Source organism: Triplophysa rosa, linkage group LG9 (assembly GCF_024868665.1).
Source record: "Triplophysa rosa linkage group LG9, Trosa_1v2, whole genome shotgun sequence".
In the NCBI taxonomy this organism is placed as follows: domain Eukaryota; kingdom Metazoa; phylum Chordata; class Actinopteri; order Cypriniformes; family Nemacheilidae; genus Triplophysa; species Triplophysa rosa.
This window is the reverse complement of record NC_079898.1, coordinates 19,494,017-19,516,157: the sequence shown is the minus strand read 5'-3', so window position 1 is coordinate 19,516,157 and position 22,141 is coordinate 19,494,017. Positions and strand designations below refer to the sequence as shown.

Sequence of the window (22,141 nt, the reverse complement as noted above, 5' to 3'; positions counted from 1 at the left end):
TCTTTTCTCCATTATTACAGTTGTATGGGATCAGATTAGAAGTACTTTATTTTTTAGATGTTATAACTGGACTAAATAGATATGAGTAATGTATCTCCAATATTATTACAATATAATTTTTTGTAAACTTTCTATGAACATAAACAAAGTTAATATAACAAAGGAATAATTCAACTTCTAGCCAACATTGCAAACATTTCTCTTTAGTTATTGCCTTATAAAAATACACACTTTATTTTAACAAGAAAGCTGTATACTTCTTAGTCTTTAGTTTACGCTGTGTGTGCACAGTTTGTCCATCATTCCCTCCAAAATCTTCACCTGTTTCAGCTGGGCTTCTAAATCCTGTTTCAGCTATAAAGATGAGACAGACAATTTACAATGATATAAGATAATAAGAAGCCATACGGGCAACTTAATGTTGTTTTTATTCACTAAACTGTAAGCAAAAACCAAAGTGAGTTAATGTGCATACTTACCTCTTTTATATTTTTGTCCATAAGTCTGTGTTTGAAGCACATTTTTGAGGCTTGAACATATTTGCCATTTCTTAGCATGTAGCTGGAAAATAAAACATTTACCAAAATAAGAATTTTGACAGTTATAACATTTTTCAAGTACAAGTCATTAAAGCAGTAGTTCACATTCAAAATGAACATTTTGTCATCATTTACACGCCCTCTTGTCATTTCAAAATGTATGACTTTCTTTTGCAGAACACAAAAGAAGATATTTTGAAAAACAGAGCAGCACAGCCCCCCCCATTCACTTCTATTGTAACCAATGCATGTGAATGGGGTGCTGTTAACGACATTCTTCAAAACATCTTTTGTATTCTGTGGAAGTAAGAAAGTCATACAGATTTTAAATGACAAGAGGGTAAGTAAATGATGACATCATTTTTATTGTGAAGGTGAACTACTCCTTTAATGACAAAGGGATTCACTTGCAAAACACAGACTACACTCACCAATTTATCAGCTCTTTTCGTAAAAGGAAGAGATTTCGTAAAGCAGACAGGTGCTCTGGAGTGGAGTGAAGAGCAAGGCCAACACTGCTTTTACAACCAGCACAGCGAAGAACATGGTAGGTGCTACAGATAAAATACATTAAGTACCTTTGGTCAAAACACAAGGAACATCAAACACATGCTGGACACAAAGCTGTTTATATTATAAAACTGAATACTTACGAGAAAGCCAGATGACCATCCAAGCTCATTTCCAACTGTTTACTCACCCTCACATCCTCAGAAACTTCTACATGAAGACAGAATAACAAAAAAAACAGTTACCAAGCAATTACAGAGTAAATGCACCTAAAGTTGTAGTGAATAAAATAAACACGTTTTCAAGCTATTAAATCATATTTACTATTTTCAACTCCTAACACTCACATTACTAAAGAAAACGTGACTTAGCTGATTTGGGAGTCTTGAATAGCAAAGACCACTTAAATATGTTTTGAACATTAAAAAACTGGCACAACAAGGACTGGCAAACCTTGTGACGCGTGTTGTTTTTGGTGCATATAACTTAAAGGTTCTCTGTATAGCTTGTGCATGTATGTCTGCGACAGTTATGGAGAAAATATATGCTTTAAAAGTTATCTAGAGAACAACTTACTCAAACACACGATAAGCTGGAGGCTCTGGACTTCCCCACAGATGCCTAGAGAGTCTCCAAGCACTGTGTTGCAGGTCATGCATTGGAGAACACTGCCGTTCATATAGTCCCTGCGGGTTTCGCCGTCTTTCACTGCCCTTAGCTGATCTGCAATTGAACTTTGCGTCGAATCACACGGACCTACATCAAAAGAGCTTTCCAGAGAACAGCTATTCGACATTTCGTTCAGAAACAAGTCTCGATTCATCAAGAACTTCCCAGCTCACGTTCAAAACACTCATCCACAATTATTCGTTTAACGGCGTAAACACTTGGTGGCGCTCCTGACCGCACAAACGTCACTTTTAGCAAAGCCTTTAAGCCAATCAAAGCAAGCGAGGCGCAAACGCTACTTCTGATTGGATGTAAAGTAGTGTCGTCATTGTCTTCTCCACCAATTATCTAGCGAGAAAGGGCTGTTTTGAAACGCGGTATTTTTCAAACGGCAAACCCACCTAAACAAACCGAACATCATCTCCGAGCGGTGTCGTAGGTTCTATTTAATATTGTTGCAATAAGTCTGCGGATTCTTTTCACGATATGGATTTGGACTCGTATAAATATGTGGAATTGCAGCGCCTCGCTAAGGAGGTTGGACTGAAAGCCAATATGAAGGTAAATCGAGTTTCTAAAGTTAAACGTGATCCTAAGGGACCTCGTGCACTGCTGTTTTACGCGCATTTCCACATGTATAGTTCTGATCTAACGTTACCTTGTTTACATGTTGTTTAAAACTCAACATTTATATCGTTATACCCAAGTATAAAAACCTGATGTTTCTTAAATGATTTTTAAAACGTGGGTGCTCTTTTTGTAAAAACTTTGTTAATTTACGTTAAGGCTGATAAGCTGTTGAAGGCTTTGAAACAACACTTCTCGCAACAACAGGCTCCTGAAAACGTGAGTAACTAGCAATATTGGTTTACAACTCGTATGATTCTGTTTTATCTTTGTTATCCCACATTATTTAAAGCACGCAGACCTGAAAGGAAAGAAATGTGTTGTTTGCAGGGGAATGATGCGCCAAACGAGGACGCGCCCGTGGATACGCAGGAAACTAGCACCGCTATGTTCGTGACTGAGCGCCGAGGGAAGCGCCGAACTGTCAAGAGAAAACTCTGCGACTCTACACCAGTCACTGCTGAGGTGCACATGCACAGATGTTCTTGTGATTTGGAAGACTATGTGGTCTCATTATCTTTGAAAATAACACACCTGCTATGTCTTGGGTATTTCACGTTGGGTGTTTCATTAGATTGAGGAGAAGCCGGTACAGACAGAAGAGAGCCGAAGTGGCTCCAAAAGAAGAAAAGTGTCCTCAACCAAGGACACTTCACTTCCACCTGAAATTCCTGCTGATAAGGATACTTTGGAGAAAAATAGAGAAACCGGAGACACCAATTCAGATGCTCACAAACGGACAAGTGAGAAAGGTGAGGTTTTGATCCTGCCCAGCCCAGCAAAAGTGTTTGAATAACCTTTCATATAAATCTAACAGAAGAATGAAAATGAATAGTTTCATTAAAAGCAAGGTGATTAATTTATATACATACAGTATGTGTAGCGGTTACAATTAAAATGTTTATTCTGCAGGTGCTGGGAGAAAGACAGCAGGCAAAATCCCCCGTCATGAGGGTTTAATGAAGAAGAAGCCTGCTCTACGGCCCACAACTCCAAGTAAATAGAACCTTCTGACTTAAAGCACAAAAGGACAAAAACACAATAAACACACACTTTCCCAGTTGCTGTAATGTATAGGAATGAAAGAATCTTTGTGACGGTTGACTGTTTAATTATAAGTTATTTATGGTGTGCTCGACTTTAAAACACGAATGCAATGTACTCATTATCTTCGTGCCAAGCTGATTTTTCAGCGCTGAATAATGTTTGCAAAACATTCTCCACCAGACTTTAAAAAACTTCATGAAGCTCACTTCAAAAAGATGGAGTCAATCGATTCTTATGTCCAGAGAAAGAACATACAAATGGAGGTGCTGAGAAATTCTGTCAAGGAACTAAAGGTAACAACAAGGGTGGTACAGTGCCCTTTCAAGTAATTGTTTTTATTTTAGACGTCTGTGTGCCTGAGGCTTCACTTCAAGTTGTTTGGTGTGTGTCAAGTTCCAAGAGGTTTACTGTTGTTTATTTCATTTCTTTGTTTTAGACTCTGTCAGAAAAGACACTGATGAAATCTGTTGAAACAAAGGTTGGTCTATAGATTTTGTATCACAGAAGATATAGTAATATTTGGCATTTTGTTAAGTCTTTTAAAAATGTATGCGAGACCTGTATTGTCTGTAAAAGCTGGACAAGTTGGTTTCGTCTGAAACAGGTTGACCTAAAGAATAAGCAAACTATGGTATTTCCCATTAGAAGCTGCCTGTTAGCCGAGCATCACTCTTCAGTCCTGGAGTGCAGGAAAAGAAACAAATCCCAGAAAGACGCAGGCTCACTCAGCAGTCTGCCAGTAAACCTGCTTTAAAGGACAGCACCACCTTTAGGCCAACTGCCCTCACAACAAATAAAATCAATGTCCGGTAAATATACAGTATTTCTCATTTTAGTTGTTTTTTATTTTTACAGCCTAACCCCTGTTTGTAATGGCTTTATTTCTTCAGGTTCTCAAAGGCCACTCAAGATAATGAATACAAGCGTTCACTGGTGAAGACCCCAGCTCGTATGTCTCCTCTCGTCCCCCTTACCTCCACTCCAGGGAGAAAATCTGATGTTCACTCCAAATCTGAATTTAATAGATCTACCACTCAGATCAATAAAACACCTGGTAAGAGTAATGGAATTATTTATAACTCTTATTAAAATATTTATAACTATTTATAACTGAAATGCCCGAATAATTTGTTTAAATATGTTTATTTATTTTCAGGAGTTACACCATTTGTTTTCAGTGGAAACAATAGTGTGTCAGTCACACCAGGCAACACCAAGAACAACACATTTGATCTTAAGGCGAGTCTCTCTCGCCCATTAACCTACAAACCACACAAAGGTACGTCTGCATTCTTAACAAAAATATGAATAAAAGGCTGAAAGTAAAAAGGATAAAACCAATGCTGCCTTGTGAAAAGAGGAATATCCATTTATAAAATCTTCCTGCTGACAGCTAATTCTTTGTTTTGTCTTATTTTTCTTCTATAGGGAAGCTGAAGGCTTTTGGAGCCGCACAGGAGAGTTCAACACTTAATAAATCTCAGACTGTTCCTTCACATCAGAAAAACTATAAACAGCACCAAGTACAAACCAGGTTAGTTACTTGAGTATTTGTGCTTTTCAGTTTCAAATTAGTTATCTATCACAGTCACCTACAGCTAATTAGTCGCTGTTTTCTTAGTTGTCGATAAAAACTTAATTTCTTTATTAATTTGTAGAGAGGAACGACGTGTCAGACAGGTGGAGGACAGAAAACAAAAGAAGGAGATGATGTTGGGTGCCAGACGAGGCCTGGTCATGGCATAATTCCAGTGGGTTTTAGTCTTTGTAACTTTTTTTTCTCTTTTGTAAATGCCTGTTTTAGCTGTTTGTGAGTTAAATGTTAATTTGTATATTACGAGGTGAGACAAAAATGATGTTTGATTCATCTGAGAAAAAACCTTAAATGAAAATGAACTTTTTATACTGTTTTAAAACATTGTTCCTGGTTAATGTGTGTCATATGATTAAAAAGATTTGGTACACCTAGTTAAAATGTAATAGGGTCATTCCTACAATTCTAATAAGAAAATAAATATAATCCTAATAAAAAGGTCAGACTTTGCTTTGTATGTAAAAAAAATTGGTAACAAAGATCTTACTCCATTTAGATAAATAAATAAAATCAGATTGGAACAATAATTTAAAATTAATAGCATAAATTTTACTGTGAACTTAAGTTACCAAATCATAGAATGACCCAATCTAAACCACTTTAAATAAGAGATAGCATTGGCCAAGTCAAACAAACTTTCAAGTTACAGCAATAGTCTTAAATTCATATTTTGTTCTTTTGTGTCTTATTTTATGTGTCAGTAAACATGTTTAGAATAAAGCAGAACATTACATTATGTACAATTCTGTAATCTCAAACTATTTGAATCATCTTGAAAGCAATAAATATATTATCATCTGAAGAGGAATGATGCAGTAAACATGGATGCATTGGGAACTTGCAAATACGCTGGATTTATTACTGAGAACAGAGCTCTCATGTGTAATTCCTGAGTACTCTTTAGTCCAATTAGACCTCTGGGTTTCTCTTATAAAGCTCGTATGCAAACTCCTCTGTATGGGCATGGTCATTACACAGTGCGATGAAGTCAATCTCCAGCTGAAATGGGCCATCTGCTTTGTCTCCCAATGTAAAACCAATACTGTTAACCTAAAACCACAAAAGCAACATTGGGATTTGCTGTAAATTCTTAAAAATATAATACACTAATTTAGGTTAAACAAACAGAAAACTGTTTACATCAGCGAGTAGATTAATTATGAAGTAAAAACAAGGACACAGACCTTGTCTAACCAGAGGGCATGCTGATCATCTTGTATCCTCCCCCGACTAGAAAGGAAAAACTTAGAGAATGGGATCTGCAAAAAAAGAGTGAAGATTTAACAGTTTAGCAGCATTATGGCTCAAGTATCATACTGTTACAAACTACAGAAGTGTGTTCTGATTTTTATGGATGAAATTTTTTAAGACACGCCTTGACATCTTGCCAGTATGGTCCCCCTCTGGTGTAGAGGAAGTAACTGTATATGTCATCTCTCTGGTGAGAAAAGTAGGTTTCTGCTGAAATGTTCACCATCCATGGTCTTCCATCTCCACGAATACGCATGTGTAAGGTGTTGAAATTTGACCAATCATAGTGCTTTTTTCGGTCAAATGAGCCCTGAAGGGAAAGGAATATTGAAAGGTCAAACTACACTTAATTTCTCATCAATTTAAAACTGCACACAAACAAAAAAAATCCTCTTAACGTGAATACAATTAAAGTGATTAGAAAAGGATCAGATTGTGTATAACAGAGAAATGTTCAATCTCAGCACTGACCAGTGGTTGTTTGGATCGCATCGTGCAGTATCCACTGTATCTTGTCTCTCCATCACGGGGAGGCGTGGAGCACAACATCCCATAAAGAAAACAGGTGGTGTTGTTCCTTCCCGTCTTGATATATGCTGCACTATGGCCCCCAATCTCCTGATCAGATGACACAATCCACTGATTCAGACTTTCCGGTCCACGGAATTCCCACTGGACCTGGGTCTGCTCCAACATATGATTTATTAAAGGCTTTCCTTCTGGCCCAGTCCAGCGATTTACAAACTCATCCTTCAATAGCCCGAAATGCTTTCTGATACCTTCCACACCTTTGGAGAAGTCAAAGCGTATCTTTTGCCAGGGCCAGCGGGTGTCCGGAGCCTGGCCTGGTCTCCTGTAATCTCGTTCATAGGCACCCCTGGTGCTCAGTATACACGAGGAGGGTGATGTTGAAGGAAATGACAGAGGCTGTCTGTAAATGACACGAGGAATTCCAAACAGAGTTTTGAATGTTGTTCTTGATAAAGCCATTTGCTCTTGTGTCCCTTTGTAACCAGATCAGACATGCACAGGACTCCTGATAAAAAGAAAACAATGTATGCCTTTTCATATTAGTCATAGAGATTTTGTGTATCTGCTGGCTACAAATTATTCACTAATCCAAATATTAGCCATATAAAGAGCAAGACTGTGGTTCAATTTACATTTAAAAAGCTAATATAATCCAATTTTGTTACAAACATGTACACATATACACTTACTACAATATCCATTAAGAATAATGACCTCTTATAGACCCTGACATTAACAAGAAAGTAAACCAAATGCAAAAGTAATAAAATGTATGCATGACAGATAGACTATGCTTTTATCTATGCTATAAATACGAAAAGCGTTAAACAAAAGTTAAAATACTGGTTTAAAAACAAATACTTCTTTGTGACATTTGACCATTCAGATGAAACATGCGCCATCGCAGTCCGTCATATAATCTGTTCCCTTCCGAAACATGCACCCGTGTTTACGGTCCTACTGACAGCAGCACTCGCAATTGCTCGTAACAACCGATTTCTTAACGAATAAATAAAACAGAATGTTCCCCTAATTTTTATGTGAACATTATGTGTAGTTATTTGTTGCAACTCTTTCCTGATAAACTATATCTGATCATGTTTATTGGAGTGCGCGTGTGCGCATGCGCAGTGCCGCTCTAGCGCCTTTGTGTGGAGGAGTACGGCGCTGCTGTTTAAACACACACATACACACACAGGGGAGCCAGGCAGCTAACCATGGTGAATGTAAAGAAACGGAAAGGTCGGGTTGTGATTGACTCCGACTCGGAGGATAGTGCAAGCGATGATAATTTGGATCAGGTAGGAATCTCATGCATGCGAGATTGATCCAAAAGCATTGTTGTTTTGGCGAGGCGCTAAGATGTCATAACTGTTTGTGTATGTTGAAGTACCATGCTAAGTGAAGTGGTAGAGCTAGCTGGTTAGCTGGGCCCTGTATGGTCACGTCGCCTTGGTTGTAGGACCATTTAACCTTAAATTGGGATATTTTATATGTTTTTATATTGGCGTCTGTAGCACACAGGCGTTTTAGCTTCACAAAAGTGTCCGCGCCAGTTTAGATTCTGTTCTGTTTCATGACGTCACGCTGCCGCGGCTAAAGTTCTATTTCGATTGTAGCTGTAGAAATATGACGAGAACCTAGAGCGGATCGAGAGAGACTCTAGCCAGCCCGGAGTACGGCATTTTGATAGGTTCGTTGAAGGTCACGTGACAGGAAAATAAAATTTGGTGGCTCATTGTACATAAACACCGTTTATATTTGTTTTAGGCTCGTGCTGTTTTGACATGGCTATACATGTTTTTTACTTTTAACATGTAAATATAATTCTTACATAATGAACATGGAGGTACACAAAGTATTATGTAGGTAGAAACAGCGTATATTGCATTGCTTTCTCCAAGAAGAATTTATAATTTGTTTGATCTTTACCTGTTTTGACATAGCTATAAGCATGCATTTTGATAATAATTGTTACGTGTTTAACAATTGATAACGGTACAGAATGCATTATGCATTATGAAAACACCTTTAGAATAATATTATGAAAAATTGAAAGTTTATCATTAAAAGGCTTCGTTTGGGCAGTTTGGTGCCCCTTGAGGCAGTGCTGTATTGGCCACAGAACAACAACACGTGCGCTTCTAGTTGTTTTCAGTTAGGTGGTGTTGACAAATTAGAGCTAGCCCGCTAACACGCAAGCAGAGCACAACACAAACACAACAAGTGAATACTGACACCCATACAGCTGTTCTGTTTCTCTGTCTTTTAATATAGCAAGCGCAGGATTCAATTTCATAAACACTTAATACATAAATTACCCATAGACTGCCATGTTTGTAACCCTCCGTTTTGACATTTCTCTGTGCGTTGAGATGAGTAGACCATGTTTAATCAGATAGTTTGTCATGCATCGAGAGTTTTGTGTTAAAACTATCCCAAATCCCTCTGTGTCACGTGCTAATTTTATCCTGGAGTACTAGAACACAAGTAACCACTCTGCCAGGAACACACAGACCCTGACTGCTATGCAAGTTCATGCTTTTTGTGACTTCTTAATAATACTACAGCAGTAATTATGCTAGCACACTTGCCCTGAAAGTGCTTTGAAATGTAAACACAATTTGCAGAGTAGTGTAGATATGGAAGCGTCAGGTTAGCATGTTGTGTTGTAATTAGAAAGGGGATCCACCTACTCTGAGGTTTTGAGTGTGGCAGCTTGGGCCCAACATCACGAAGTTGGCATAAGTTTGGGGCAGGACATCATAAATATTCAATATATGATAACAACATGCAGAAAACAAAAAATGGCCCACATTAACCCTTTATAAGTCAATCACATCACATGGCATACACCTTCAGAGGATAACTGTCATTAATTTATCTCTAGGAACTGCTTTCTCTTGCCAAGAGAAAGCGTGTGGATTCTGAGGAACAAGAAGAGCCTGTTAGCAAACCTGCAGCCTCCACAGATTCAGAGACATCGGACAGCGATGATGAGGTATGACGCTTTGCCTTTATTTAAAGTAGGTGCTGACTTTTGAAGCCCTGGCTATTTAAATTGTAAAATCATTTGCTTGAGCCACATGGTCAGACCTGTGTGAATGATGTAATTCTTTAAAAAAAATTGTACAGTGATATCTTGGCCTGCTCTGTCTTAGAAAATGTGATCTGACAATTAATTGCCATTAGTTTAATTTTGATTACTACCAGTAAAGTCGCTGCTCTGTTGCTTTGCTTATATTCTGTTCTTTCTTTATTTGGCTAAAATGCGTAATTATTATGGTGTTACTACGTTGGCTGTCTGACTGTGTGTGTGAATGTTTTTGATAAAGCCCCTAAGCTTGCTATGGCATTGAATAATCTAATCAGTTTAAATGTTTTACACTGCTCTTCTCTGTATTTCATACATCCCTTAAAATCTTGCAGGCTTCATAGTTTCAAAAAACCCTTTTCTGTTAGTAAACAGTTATCTAGAAATATTTTTAAATGAATCATAATTAGGATATGTTTTAATCTGTTAGTGGACCGTTGGAGGCACTAAAACCAAAAAGAAGGGGAAGCTGAGCAAAGGCCCAGAAAAGAAGAACGTGATCAAGAAACAAAAGGGCAAAGCGGCTTCATCCGGAAGCTCAAATGGAGACAGTTCAGCAGAGAGTTCAGCTCCAGAGGAGGGTAAGACAACGGTCATGCTGTGCATCTGTGCCAGAACTGTTTGTAGTTCACAACCTTGTTGTCCTCTTGCTTTTTTGTGTAAGAGACTAAAACTGGAAAAATAATCTCTACTTGAAATGAAGTCAAATAAGCAAATTGATTCTCCTTGCTGATTCTAAAGGTGAGGTGTCAGACTCCGACAGTAACAGCTCATCCTCCAGTTCGGATTCGGATTCTTCCTCAGAGGACGAGGTTTTCCGGGATGGGTATGGCGATGATCTTATGGGGGATGAAGAAGACAGAGCCCGTTTGGAGCAAATGACGGAAAAAGAGAGAGAACAGGAGCTGTTCAACCGAATAGAGAAGAGAGAAGTTCTCAAAAGGAGGTGAAAAGAGATTCAAGCTCCTTAGATATTATCCTAATATTTAAGCATGTTATGAGAAAAAAAATCAAAATCCCGTCTTGACAATGTGTTTCTCTCCCAGGTTTGAAATCAAGCAGAAACTGAAGACAGCAAAGAAGAAGGAAAAAGAAGAGAAGAAGAAGAAACAAGAGGAGGAGCAAGAGAAGAGAAAACAGTCTCAGGTCCCCGACACTCAGGTGGTGAGTAAACCATGATGCCAGCATACTCATTCTTTAATAGAAAGACAAACATGGGTTTTTACACGTGTTTGTATGTTAATACAGGTGATGTCCCATAATAAAGAGAGACGGATCAAGAGAGATGAGAAGCTGGACAAGAAGTCACAGGCCATGGAAGAGTTGAAGGCTGAAAGAGAGAAGAGGAAAAACAGAACTGGTACTTTTCTCACAGATTGTCTTGCATCTGTAAATTGAGAATAAATTTGTACACGCTTACTATTTCTCTTATTGTTTTTAGAATATATTGTGCAGTATTTAGTAAGCAGATTGGTAGCAGACTCTGATTTATAACCTTTGGCCTTTCAGCTGAGCTCTTAGCCAAAAGGCAACCACTGAAGACGAGTGAGGTCTACTCAGATGATGAAGAAGAGGAGGAAGATGATGACGACAAGTCTTCAGTAAAGAGTGACCGCAGCTCAAGATCTTCATCTTTTGATGAAGAGGAGGAGTAAGTATTAGAGACAACGTTAGTTTTCTGACAATTAAACATAAAAATCCCATGCCCATAGAGAGAATCATAAAAAAGCCTTATTGTTGGTGTAATTTTTCACTCACATGTAATTAGCATGTTTATAATCACTTCTTGTGCTTCAGGAAAGAAGAGGCTCCACCCAAATCCCAGCCGGTGTCATTACCAGATGAGCTGAATCGAATTCGGCTGTCCCGGCACAAGCTGGAACGCTGGTGTCACATGCCGTTTTTTGCTAAAACTGTTACTGGTTGTTTTGTGCGGATTGGCATTGGAAACAGCAGCAGCAAGCCTGTTTATCGGGTCAGTGTAAAATGAAACTCTCTTCTCTTTTTTCGTTGTTTTTTTCCTTTTCTAAAGTTATTTATTACCAGAATCTTATAAGCGCCACAAAAAATATTTTTCGTGATATCAGGATGTAACGTTAAATGCCTGAATAGTTAAATATTTAGTGTCAGTGAATTTCTAAATTAGAATTTGGTTTCAGGTGGCTGAAATCATTGATGTGGTGGAGACGGCTAAAATTTATCAGCTCGGGTCCACACGGACAAATAAAGGTCTTCAGCTCCGGTAAATAAGCTGTTGATCTGTTCAGTCATCTCTGCTCTTTGTGCTCAATCACTGATCTGTTTGCCTGCTTGTGTTTCCAGACATGGAAATGACACACGAGTGTTCAGACTTGAGTTTGTGTCCAATCAGGAGTTCACCGAAAGCGAGTTTATGAAATGGAAAGAGGCGGTGAGTTTGAAATGTGAATCTAATGGAACAAATAATGATATTGTTTAACAGGTGGAAATTAAACCTAGAAATATGCACTAGTTAGGGTTTTCATTTCTCATTTTGTGTTTTAACAATAACTTTGTCAACTTGTTTATTTTGGCAGATTTTAATTTGGGGTTGAATTTAGTTCATCCTATTTGCTAGGATTGACAATCTTAGGTTTGCAGTATTGCAGTATCCAGTAGTAACTTTGGTAACTGTTACCGGTCCATAGATGTTTGTTGCAGGAATGCAGTTTCCTACTCTGGATGAGATCAGCAAGAAAGAGCAGTCCATTAAAGAGGCGGTTAACTACAAATTTAATGACAAAGACATTGAAGATGTAAGTCCCAATGATGTCATTTCCTGTTGACCTTAATGCAATGAATTGTAATGATTACTATTTTCATCAATGTAATAATAATGTGTGTTTATTTTTACAGATTGTCAAAGAGAAAGACAGATTCCGAAAGGCACCACCAAACTACGCTATGAAGAAAACGCAACTTCTCAAGGAGAAGGTTGTAATGTTTCACATCCATTAACACACGTTTCTCATTGACGTGTGTCTGATAATGTACATGCCTATGGCCTTTACTGTTGATCATAATGTTATTCTTTGCTAATTCTGTGTAACATGTTTGTACAGGCCATGGCTGAGGAGAGCGGTGATGGAGAGAAGGTCAAAGTACTGCAGGATGAGTTGAATGAGCTCGAGGAGAGGGCAGAAGCACTTGACCGACAAAGAACCAAAAACATCTCTGCCATCAGGTCAGAAGCGCACATTATACATGAACACAGACACAAACCCTCTCATCTCTCATTTTCATAATTAAGTTTCCATTCTTTTCTCTCCAGCTATATCAACCAGAGGAATCGGAGTTGGAACATTGTGGAATCTGAGAAGGCTCTGGTGGTAAGTGTCAGGCTGGTTTTTGAGATTCTGCAATCTAAAAGATGATTCTGGAATCTGAAATGCCTTAATTGTTTCTCAGGCAGAGGGACAGAACGCCAAGAACCAACAGATGGATCCGTTTACCAGAAGGCAGTGTAAACCGACCATGGTGTCCAATGTAAGTCCTACATCTATTCTATTCACATTGAGACAAAATGTCAGCTCTGAACTTCTTTACTCATTCTTATTTTTCATTCTTATTTTTTCCTAGGCAAGAGATCCCTCAGTCCACGCTGCTATTCTGGCTCATCTTAACCAGAAATACGGTTCAGGCTCAGGCCAGGACAACAGCCAGCAAGCTAACAAACAGGTAACACACAAACCTAAAGCAACACGATGCTGTTCTGACCCAGAATTCACCTTTAACAGTGTATAACGTTTATTTCTCAGGGCCAGACCAGCCAGAAAGACAAAGATGTTACTAAGCCAAACAGTGACCTCTCAGAGGACCTTTTCAAAGTGCACGACTTTGACGTGAAAATCGACCTACAGGTTCCCAATGCTGGTGAGTATGATTCAAATTGACCTACTGGTTCCAAATACCTACTTCTCTGGTCTGTGATTAATGTACGTGGCGGCTTAAAGAGACAATTCACCCAAAAATAAAAATTCTGTCATCATTTACTCACCCCTCGAGTTGTTCCAAATCTGTATAAATTTCTTTGCTCTGATGAGCAGAGAGAAAGATTTTTAGAAGAATGCTTATAACCAAACAGTTCTTGGTCACCATTCACTACCGTAATAGGAAAAATGGCAATGCAAAAAATACAATAGTAGTCAAAAGTGCCCCAGTTTGCTTTACTACATTCTTTAAAATATCTTCTTTTGTGTTAAACAGAACATTGCTTTTAAAATTTCTATTTTAAATGATCTTTGAATTTGTTTTATATATCCTCCACAGAAGCAAAGTCCCTGGCAGTAAGTTCGAATGCATTGCCTGTTAAAGATGGAGCTCCACGTCGGTCTCTTAACTTGGAGGACTACAAAAAAAGACGGGGACTCATCTGATCTCTAACTCCGCCTATATTTTTATCTTCCCCTGCATGATTGGCCACCTGTGCTGGGGGTATAAAGCTGTGGCCACCCCCTGTGTGTGTGTGTGTGTGTGTGTGTGTGTGAGTGTGTATGGGAAAGTGTGCGAGTATGTGGATATGTATGATACATAGTAAGTGTACACCTTTAAGACTGAGTGTGTCAGAGATTGTGTGTGTGTTCATGTTTGCCTGATCACAGAAAGTATGAAGCTTAGAGTACTTGTATGATTGTTTCACATGTATGCGAGAGAAAATATTCGTGAATACTGAACTTTCAGGTTTTGTCCTGTAAATGGGGACTCTGAGATGAAAAGTCATCTGTGTTAATTACAATGTGTGCAGACGTGAGAACAGAATTGCATTATCTCCTTTGATTCTCCTTTTCATACTGATGTATGAAGCACATTCTCTTCCTCTCAGATCTCAAAGGACACTATAAAAATGAACACAAATCTTGGGTTTTTTATTTTGAAAGATGTTGTTTGTTTTGAATAATGTGATTCGGTCTGCCCTACTTTGTCTTTGAAAAAGCTCTGAATTTTCCAGTCCATGTTTAATGGGTTATGACAGCTCTGTACTTGCTGGCTTAGAGTGGCTGACCAATCAGATGGGGAGTCTGAGAGTGACCAATAACATCACACTCCCTACAGAAAAATGTTTGCTTCGTTAAGAAAATGATCGAATAAACACGTCTGACATGGACAAAAAATGATGCATTTCTGTATCTTTTTGTTTTCTCTTTTTCTTTCACATCCCTCTGTCTAAGAGCTGATGTAAGTGTTATTATTGGTCATTAATTATTGATGATGTCTTTTAGTCAGTTCTGTATTGATGTGGCATGCCTTGTAAATAAGCGATTTTGAGTGAGTGTGGCTGATTAAAGGAGGAACTGTTTCATACAAATTGTTTTTGTGTATTTACTTTTTAAACCGTTATATTGTTTTTGGTCAACTTTACAGATAAAATACTGTAGCTAAAACCATGGTCTTACCAGCCTGGCCAGTGGGTCAATGGTCTTCAAACCTGACCAGCTAGAAAGTGATCAAAACCCCTCTAAAACAGCTGAATTGGGTTTTAGTTGTTTTTTTCCAGCAGGGCTGCACATAAACTAGTTAACGTTAAACCGTTAACAGGCATAAACTAGAATACAGTGAAAAGGAATGAGAGCGCACTCTCATGATTTTTTTTACATGGGAATTAATAAGTAAATCGGATTGATATATTAAGACTAAAAGCCTTTGTATTTTGAAACGTTTGAATTAATAGTGCACTTGTGCTTTTAGAGAGCGTTTGCTTTGCAAGCAGAGGCCATATGCAGCAGCATTTACAGTCAGGCAGCGCGCTGGGCGCACTGTTGTGGGTCCTTCGTGTAGTTCCTGGTCCACGTCGGACTGGATCAGAATGAGCAGCAGGATAAAAACAGTCAGCAATAAGACATTTACATACCCTTAGACATTTTCCTCTGATATTTCTCCAGACATGCCCCTGCAACATTTATTTTCAGCTTCTTGAGAGACCGGAGCCCCTCCAGGTACTGATAAAATATGACCTTTAATGCAATAATATGAGCAGAAGACATAAAGCCTACTTGGTGCTGCCTATCAGTTTACTGTCATCATGTTTGAGAATTTACTTTACCAGTTTTTATTTGCTATAATATTTGTATATGAGCGTACCGTAGTAGATATCGATAAAACAGGGGAAGCTGGCATGAGTTTAATATGTTTGTAATGTATGATAAGTTTAAGTAACGTTAGCGTGTGTAGATTTGGACGCAAATATGTAAACATATCGTGTACTAAAATAAATAGCAAGAACTAAGAAGAACAGAATAAAACTGCCGATTTTGTGGTCTTTTATAAAATTGATAATCAGGTTTGACATGCTAAATAAAATGCATATGTATGAGAGCAGTTTAAAGGTTTATGGATGGAGGCAAGGCAAATCTATTTATTTAACACATTTTATACACAAATGAATGACTGTAACATTCATAGATCTATAAAAGGGCTCTAAAAAGGGATCTAGTATGCTTTAAGGGTTGGGTTTTTCAGCTCATGTTTACATAGAAAGTGTCTGCACACTTTCACATCATTGAATATATCACTCGTTTATTTAGGGTGCAAGCACTGTATATGTGTTTTGTTCCAGAGGATCAGGATGTCTTGGTTTGCTGATCTTGCCGGGAAGGCAGAGGACTTACTGAATAAAGTGGACCAGGGTGCAGCGAGTGCTTTGATCAAACAGTCAGCGCGCAAGTCCTCCCTCCCCTACAACAGCCCTGACACCACAGATTCAATACAGTACAACTCTGCAGATTACAGCTCCACCCGTGACCAACAGCAAAAGGACTCCGTCTCCACCTCGTCCCATGGCACAGCAGGGTTTATATCTGCAGCCGCTGGGAACATAAAGAAATCCAAAGCCACTGTTTTGGCTGGTACAGCTAATGTCTCCAGCGTTACACCTTTGGGCTCTAGCAGCAAGGCTTCGTCCAGCTTTGTGCGGCCCAAAAAGCCCGAAGTGAATGATGACTTGCTCTTTGACTTTCTGAACAGTTCAGATCCACCTCAAAGTGAAAGAAAGGAGGTCAGGAGAGAAACAGTGTCTATAGTGTTAGGCCCTGCAGGAGGGTTAAATCAGCCCCAGGTGCCCCCCACTTCTGTTGCCGGTGATCTCCAGATGGGCTCTTCTGTCACAGCAACCCCGTCGTCCACACAGGGCCTTTCCAGAAATTCCAGCATCGGCTCGCTTTCTAACAGTTCACACAGCGTTAAAACAGAGGATGGCTCCACAAGAGATCACAGCAATGGTACAAATGATTTCAACATATTGTGTTTTTTCTTTTTAGGGGTCTGAAAGCATGATTTCTGTGTGCACTAATGCACACACTCGCACCCTTTTAAAGCCAACCAAACTGGGACCATCTTGGGAAATTCAGTTGTTTTCTCTTTTTGTAATTCCAAACATGTTTGGCCATTACAGGGTAATGCCAGAGAAGCGATATGAGCTGCTTATTCTAGTTGTATGTTAAACTATAATCCTAACTAAGGCAGCTCAACAGTTTTTAGATGCACACTATAGCTGCAGTACTTGTTTGGACTAATATGGTTCTTTCTTTTTGAACATCTATAATCCATGTCATGCCCAGCTGAGGCTCCAGAGAGTCTGAATTTAGAGATGGAAGCTCCTGCAGAGCCCCAGACAACACCGGGATTCCCACCCCCAGACCAGCTGCAGCAGCAGGGCCAAGAGCAGGTGATTTCCAGCCTTCGCCTTGAGAACCAGCTTTTGCGCAATGAAGTCTCTTCTCTTAACCAGGAGATGGCATCTCTGATCCAGAGAGCCAAAGAAATGCAGGAGGGTGAGACAAAAAAAGATTTCTGATTTGTCAGTTGAAGTACTTATTGAACTCAATTGTGCCTTTGTCATTTAACAGGCTCATATATTATAGTTGCACCCTTGCATGTGAGCAGAGAATCTCGGGAAAAACTTATAGTATATTCTCTTGCAGAAGTGAATCTTGCCCGAGGTCGTGCCGACAAATGGAACTCGGACCAGTCTCGCACTGATCGCACAGTTCGGGAGCTGAGATCGCAGGTTGATGATCTCACAGAAACTCTGTCTGCGAAAGACGGTCAGCTGGCGGTACTAAAGGTGCGACTGGACGAGGCAGATCAGCTACTGAAAGCTCGAAGCTCGGCTCTTGAAGAAGCACAGAGCGAGAGAATCAGGTGGGTATCAGTGACAAGTCAACGTAAACAGATAAATATTGATGGTTTATATGGGGACTGTGTGAAAAGCATCATGGGAAAATGGATATGGTAGTGTAAGACTTCGATTTAGATTTATGACTCTCTTTCCAGTTTTGTCCTCATGCCTTCACTTTTGTTAATAAACAAATCTCTATGCTGCGGTGTGTTTTTAGGATCCTCCAGGACCACAGCGAGGGTAGCAGTCTTCATTCTCAGGCTTTACAGACACTACAGGAAGGAGTGAGAGATGCAGATGCTGCACTGAAGAGGGAGCAAGAGAGCTACAGACAGATGCAGGTGAGTCCATACACACATACACTTACAAATAAACACTATGTGTATGTTATGCTGTGATGTAAACTCTCTTTTCTTAGACATATGCTAGACATACAGATTTGTTTGATGCTGTTAAATGTAGATGCATATGGAAATAAATGTTAAACAGGAGGTGGGGTTTAGCATGGGGAAGACAAAACCCAGTTATCATAGTTAGCTATTGATTTACTCTTTTAGGAAAAACAAAAGATACATCTCCTGTTCGCAACTAAAGATGCGAATCGTAGTTAACATGTACGTTTTCCACAGAATGAGTTTGCGACACGGTTGTCGAAGGTGGAGGCGGAACGTCAGACGTTGGCCGAGTCGCTAACGAACGCAGAGCGCCGCGTGACGGACGAGAAACAGAGAGCCGAAGAATTTCAGCAACAGCTCAAGAGCGCACGCTCCACAGCAGAGTACGCCAAACAAGAGCTGCAGGACTACAAAAACAAAGCCTCACGTATATTACAGGTCTCTTTCTCTTTATTTTCATGCTTTGTTTCTGTTTAATAGGTGTACGAAGGATTTTGACTGTGTTGTTTTGTCTAGTCAAAAGAGAAGCTGATCAACAGTCTGAAGGAGGGCTCAGGTCTTGAGGTGATGGAGGGAGCCGGGGCCAGTGTTGAACTCGAGGAGCTACGACATGAGAAAGAGCTGCAAAGAGATGAGATTCAAAAACTACAGGGCCAGATACAAAGCTTACGGACAGAGATACAGGTGCACATACAGATGCACACACATCATAGATAGATATAGATTCAAAAAGACAGATATGCCTAAACATATGGATGAAATGTACTCTCACATATAGAGGAACATACATACAGAAGCTGGGTGATATAGCTAAAACGGTAATATGTATTATTGTAGATAGTTTGAACTTTTTCAATTAAATAAGGAAAATTCTAATTGTCAAAATCACATACTTACCCAGGCCAGCCAGATAACAGATGCAGATATAAGCACTGCAAGTTTACATTTCCTTCTCTCTTTTTCCTTTAGGATCTGGAAACCCTAGCGCTCACAGAGACAGAGAACTGGAGAGAACAACTGGCAGAAGTACAGGAACAACAAGCCCAGCACATCAGAGCCAAACAGGAAATAGAGGCCGAGTTGGAGAGATGCAAACAGGTACATTAAAGAGAAAACCGCATTCATTGTCTGAGTCTAGTGCCATTCGGTATTTTTGGACGGAGGTTTTTTTTTTTTTTTTTTTTTTAAATAAGATGAAATATTGCATAATGAGTGAATATCTATGTGCATATTTTTACTACAGGAACTGCAGTACATTGAGGAAGAGCATCACCGCACTAAAATCACCCTGCAGGGCCGTGTCAAAGATCGTGAGGATGAGATCCAGAAGCTTAGAAACCAGGTACCTCTAACGTATTCATAAGGAAACATTTGGATAAGTGATACAAGGATAAAAAACATTTCAGAAAGTTTTCAGAATTTATATTCTGAATTCCACAATACTAGTTCTTTTGTAAAAACGACTTACACTTACCTTTTCTAGCTGACCAATAAGGCTCTGAGCAACAACAGTCAGGCAGAACTGGAGGGCCGTTTGCATCAGTTGACAGAGACACTGATTCAGAAGCAGACCATGTTGGAAGCCCTGGGCACAGAGAAGAATTCACTAGTCTTTCAGTTGGAAAGACTGGAACAGCAACTGAAGAGCCTTCAGGGCGGTCAAAACAGCGGATCACACATTAACATGGCTGCAGTAGAGGGACCAGGTAAGTGCATTGCATCATGGGAAATTGTGGGAGGATTGGATTTATGAGATTTGTATACTGTAAATTTGCCTTACCTGAGCTTGAGTCGTTGTTCAGTGTATTTGACTAAAATAGCTTCTCCTAATTTGTATTATTTGTTACTGTTTTTGAAGGCACTAGGCAGAGAAACACACCAATCCTGTTTAGTGATGCAGATGGCCCTGGGACAGGAGTGTATGGGAAGGTCCGTAAAGCGGCCAGCACCATCGACCGTTTCAGGTGACAAATCCCTGCAAACTTTTTTGGATGCTTACCATTATATTTATTTTACAGTGTCCTGACAGAAAATACGTGCTTGTATGTTTTCTGTTTCCTTTAGTATACGTCTTGGAATCTTTCTTAGACGTTATCCAATGGCCAGGGTCTTTGTTATTATATATATGGTGAGTACATCAAGGGATCTTTTAGGGTAAATGTGTTTTGTTTGTTTGTTTTTATATATGTTTGTATATGATTGTTTGTTTTTTCCAGGCACTACTTCACCTTTGGGTAATGATTGTCCTCTTAACATATACACCAGAGATGCACCACAATCATCCTGATGGGAGATAAAGGACTTTCTAATAACACATAATAAACGGTTACTGATTAATAAAAGTGACATTTTAGGAAATTTCGGGCTGCTGTTTAGTGGCTCAATGCGTATTTACGTTTGAGCTGATACCTACAGTTTGCACAGACATGCCATGTTGGGCAGCTTTCTGTCTTGCTCACCTTTGATCTTTCTCTCTCTCTCACTTGTTTTTTTAAATTAATTTTCATCTCTTTTCTGTCTTGGCCCAAATACATGATTGAATGCTTCCAGTAAAGTGTGGTGCGTGTGTTAAGAGCAGGATATAATATTTAAGGTGCAATTTAAATACGTTGTTTTATTCAAATAAGATTCTCCTTTCTTTTATTCATCTCTTACATCATGAAGATTTATTCATTATTTTTGTTACAGTAAACAACCGATTGTATTTCCTAACACTGTAAAGCAGATTTCTCTTAATAAATATTAACAAGTACAACATCAGTTTGAATGGTCACTGCTGTGTTTTATGACTAGAATATAAAGGTAACAGATATGTGTACATTTTATAAAAATGTATTCATGGTCCTCAAGTTAGGTAAACATTTTGAGCTGAATTATTCAATAAAGCATTGTGCCAAAATATTAGTTGAAGTTTTTTTTAATAAAACGTAATTATATAATACATTAATTATACAATTGTATAAAACGTTTTAATTATAAAAATCTGATTAGTCGAAAAAACAATCGTTAGTTGCAGCCCTAATTTATTAACTTTTTACTCCATTGTTTTATTAGTTATCAGATGTGTTATTTAGCTTTTAAGAATTGTGTATCTGTTAAACACTTTTCCAACTGCTTCCCAGTGTATGTGAAAGGAAACCTTTATGCTTCTGTTATAGATGCAAATCAAATTGTCACCTTCATAAAATATAACTGGAATGACTCCAAAGGTAATATACAATTTGTCTACAGATTTTTTATTTGTTGTATGTTTTCTATATGGGGGTGGGGGGGGGGGGTCATTGAGACATTGTGCATAATCTGATGTAGTCAAAGTATCACACCCCCCCAAATAAAATATTGCTTTTTTAATTGCATTATGTTTAGATATCTTAAGTATCTTATGGAAACAGAGTTTAATGTGTTTATGGTATTTTACTGTATTTTAACATATCACCACATTTTCCAAACCACCAAGCATTTGGAATAGCTTGAAACTGTCTCTCAGCTGTTCTTAGCAATATAACAGAGGGACTTGTATGTTTATAACGTATGGAAATGAAACGTATGGTTATAAACAGTGGGATTGTTGTCACGTGATTGCAATACTCACTCTGTCCAGCGGCGTCACTGTAAATATGAGGTAATGAGGTTAGACTTTATGCGCTACTGCGCAGACTGAACAGCTTATGACATCAGAGTACCGCGAGAGCGGCTCAAAACCCGTTCCTTTGAATAGCTCTCGCGGTATTTTGATGTCGTACTTGATCAGTT

At 38.9% G+C, this 22,141-nt stretch overlaps 5 protein-coding genes across 9 annotated transcripts; 3 read left to right on the top strand and 2 right to left on the bottom strand.

Moving 5' to 3' along the window:
• Positions 1 to 32: 32 nt before the first annotated feature.
• Positions 33 to 1,925, bottom strand: oip5 (opa interacting protein 5). Its single transcript, XM_057341976.1, has 5 exons — positions 1,626 to 1,925; positions 1,193 to 1,259; positions 971 to 1,093; positions 480 to 561; positions 33 to 354 (listed from the first exon to the last, which is right to left on the bottom strand). Exons 1-5 carry the CDS (start codon positions 1,870 to 1,872, stop codon positions 268 to 270), a joined length of 606 nt encoding a protein of 201 aa, XP_057197959.1. The 5' UTR covers positions 1,873 to 1,925; the 3' UTR covers positions 33 to 267.
• A 195-nt stretch (positions 1,926 to 2,120) lies between these two features.
• On the top strand, positions 2,121 to 5,164 carry nusap1 (nucleolar and spindle associated protein 1). Of its 2 annotated transcripts, none has more exons than XM_057341955.1 (12): positions 2,121 to 2,279; positions 2,505 to 2,564; positions 2,676 to 2,810; positions 2,920 to 3,097; positions 3,258 to 3,341; positions 3,573 to 3,685; positions 3,829 to 3,870; positions 4,041 to 4,201; positions 4,283 to 4,446; positions 4,549 to 4,671; positions 4,821 to 4,926; positions 5,051 to 5,164. In XM_057341955.1, the coding sequence occupies exons 1-12, from the start codon at positions 2,205 to 2,207 to the stop codon at positions 5,136 to 5,138; spliced, it is 1,329 nt and encodes a 442-aa protein (XP_057197938.1). In that variant the 5' UTR covers positions 2,121 to 2,204; the 3' UTR covers positions 5,139 to 5,164. The 2 variants fall into 2 exon arrangements, with proteins under 2 accessions (XP_057197938.1, XP_057197937.1); XM_057341954.1 differs by having other exon boundaries at positions 4,038 to 4,201.
• A 731-nt stretch (positions 5,165 to 5,895) lies between these two features.
• ndufaf1 (NADH:ubiquinone oxidoreductase complex assembly factor 1) lies at positions 5,896 to 7,773 on the bottom strand. Of its 3 annotated transcripts, none has more exons than XM_057341963.1 (5): positions 7,483 to 7,773; positions 6,709 to 7,273; positions 6,362 to 6,547; positions 6,171 to 6,245; positions 5,896 to 6,036 (listed from the first exon to the last, which is right to left on the bottom strand). In XM_057341963.1, exons 2-5 carry the CDS (start codon positions 7,225 to 7,227, stop codon positions 5,896 to 5,898), a joined length of 921 nt encoding a protein of 306 aa, XP_057197946.1. In that variant the 5' UTR covers positions 7,228 to 7,273; positions 7,483 to 7,773. The 3 variants fall into 3 exon arrangements, with proteins under 3 accessions (XP_057197946.1, XP_057197948.1, XP_057197945.1); XM_057341965.1 differs by having other exon boundaries at positions 7,630 to 7,772; XM_057341962.1 differs by having other exon boundaries at positions 7,458 to 7,771.
• Positions 7,774 to 7,936: 163 nt separating this feature from the next.
• rtf1 (RTF1 homolog, Paf1/RNA polymerase II complex component) lies at positions 7,937 to 15,185 on the top strand. The gene is made up of 18 exons (XM_057341932.1): positions 7,937 to 8,069; positions 9,659 to 9,769; positions 10,293 to 10,443; positions 10,604 to 10,808; positions 10,909 to 11,026; positions 11,111 to 11,222; positions 11,372 to 11,513; positions 11,660 to 11,837; positions 12,022 to 12,104; positions 12,185 to 12,272; positions 12,529 to 12,636; positions 12,737 to 12,814; positions 12,943 to 13,064; positions 13,152 to 13,209; positions 13,289 to 13,366; positions 13,460 to 13,558; positions 13,639 to 13,753; positions 14,150 to 15,185. The coding sequence occupies exons 1-18, from the start codon at positions 7,986 to 7,988 to the stop codon at positions 14,254 to 14,256; spliced, it is 2,037 nt and encodes a 678-aa protein (XP_057197915.1). The 5' UTR covers positions 7,937 to 7,985; the 3' UTR covers positions 14,257 to 15,185.
• A 465-nt stretch (positions 15,186 to 15,650) lies between these two features.
• golga5 (golgin A5) lies at positions 15,651 to 21,278 on the top strand. Of its 2 annotated transcripts, none has more exons than XM_057341931.1 (13): positions 15,651 to 15,813; positions 16,436 to 17,094; positions 17,434 to 17,646; positions 17,797 to 18,016; positions 18,211 to 18,334; positions 18,623 to 18,826; positions 18,905 to 19,072; positions 19,358 to 19,486; positions 19,632 to 19,730; positions 19,872 to 20,094; positions 20,247 to 20,352; positions 20,453 to 20,516; positions 20,605 to 21,278. In XM_057341931.1, the coding sequence occupies exons 2-13, from the start codon at positions 16,443 to 16,445 to the stop codon at positions 20,683 to 20,685; spliced, it is 2,283 nt and encodes a 760-aa protein (XP_057197914.1). In that variant the 5' UTR covers positions 15,651 to 15,813; positions 16,436 to 16,442; the 3' UTR covers positions 20,686 to 21,278. The 2 variants fall into 2 exon arrangements, with proteins under 2 accessions (XP_057197914.1, XP_057197913.1); XM_057341930.1 differs by having other exon boundaries at positions 16,402 to 17,094.
• The last annotated feature ends 863 nt before the right edge of the window (positions 21,279 to 22,141 follow it).

Excerpts from the sequence above, each read along its gene's own strand:
- oip5 (XM_057341976.1), bottom strand. The coding sequence starts at position 1,872 with ATGAATCGAGACTTGTTTCTGAACGAAATGTCGAATAGCTGTTCTCTG. Across the intron at positions 1,260-1,625 it reads CCAGCTTATCGTGTGTTTGA|AAGTTTCTGAGGATGTGAGG; the intron begins GTAAGTTGTTCT and ends GTCTTCATGTAG. Across the intron at positions 1,094-1,192 it reads GATGGTCATCTGGCTTTCTC|CACCTACCATGTTCTTCGCT; the intron begins GTAAGTATTCAG and ends TTTTATCTGTAG.
- nusap1 (XM_057341954.1), top strand. The coding sequence starts at position 2,205 with ATGGATTTGGACTCGTATAAATATGTGGAATTGCAGCGCCTCGCTAAG. Across the intron at positions 3,342-3,572 it reads TCTACGGCCCACAACTCCAA|ACTTTAAAAAACTTCATGAA; the intron begins GTAAATAGAACC and ends ATTCTCCACCAG. Across the intron at positions 4,927-5,050 it reads CAGCACCAAGTACAAACCAG|AGAGGAACGACGTGTCAGAC; the intron begins GTTAGTTACTTG and ends ATTAATTTGTAG.
- ndufaf1 (XM_057341963.1), bottom strand. The coding sequence starts at position 7,227 with ATGGCTTTATCAAGAACAACATTCAAAACTCTGTTTGGAATTCCTCGT. Across the intron at positions 6,548-6,708 it reads TGCGATCCAAACAACCACTG|GGCTCATTTGACCGAAAAAA; the intron begins GTCAGTGCTGAG and ends CTTTCCCTTCAG. Across the intron at positions 6,037-6,170 it reads ATGCCCTCTGGTTAGACAAG|GTTAACAGTATTGGTTTTAC; the intron begins GTCTGTGTCCTT and ends TTGTGGTTTTAG.
- rtf1 (XM_057341932.1), top strand. The coding sequence starts at position 7,986 with ATGGTGAATGTAAAGAAACGGAAAGGTCGGGTTGTGATTGACTCCGAC. Across the intron at positions 12,105-12,184 it reads AATAAAGGTCTTCAGCTCCG|ACATGGAAATGACACACGAG; the intron begins GTAAATAAGCTG and ends TTGTGTTTCCAG. Across the intron at positions 12,815-12,942 it reads CGCAACTTCTCAAGGAGAAG|GCCATGGCTGAGGAGAGCGG; the intron begins GTTGTAATGTTT and ends ATGTTTGTACAG.
- golga5 (XM_057341931.1), top strand. The coding sequence starts at position 16,443 with ATGTCTTGGTTTGCTGATCTTGCCGGGAAGGCAGAGGACTTACTGAAT. Across the intron at positions 18,827-18,904 it reads AAGCCTCACGTATATTACAG|TCAAAAGAGAAGCTGATCAA; the intron begins GTCTCTTTCTCT and ends TGTTTTGTCTAG. Across the intron at positions 19,731-19,871 it reads TCCAGAAGCTTAGAAACCAG|CTGACCAATAAGGCTCTGAG; the intron begins GTACCTCTAACG and ends TACCTTTTCTAG.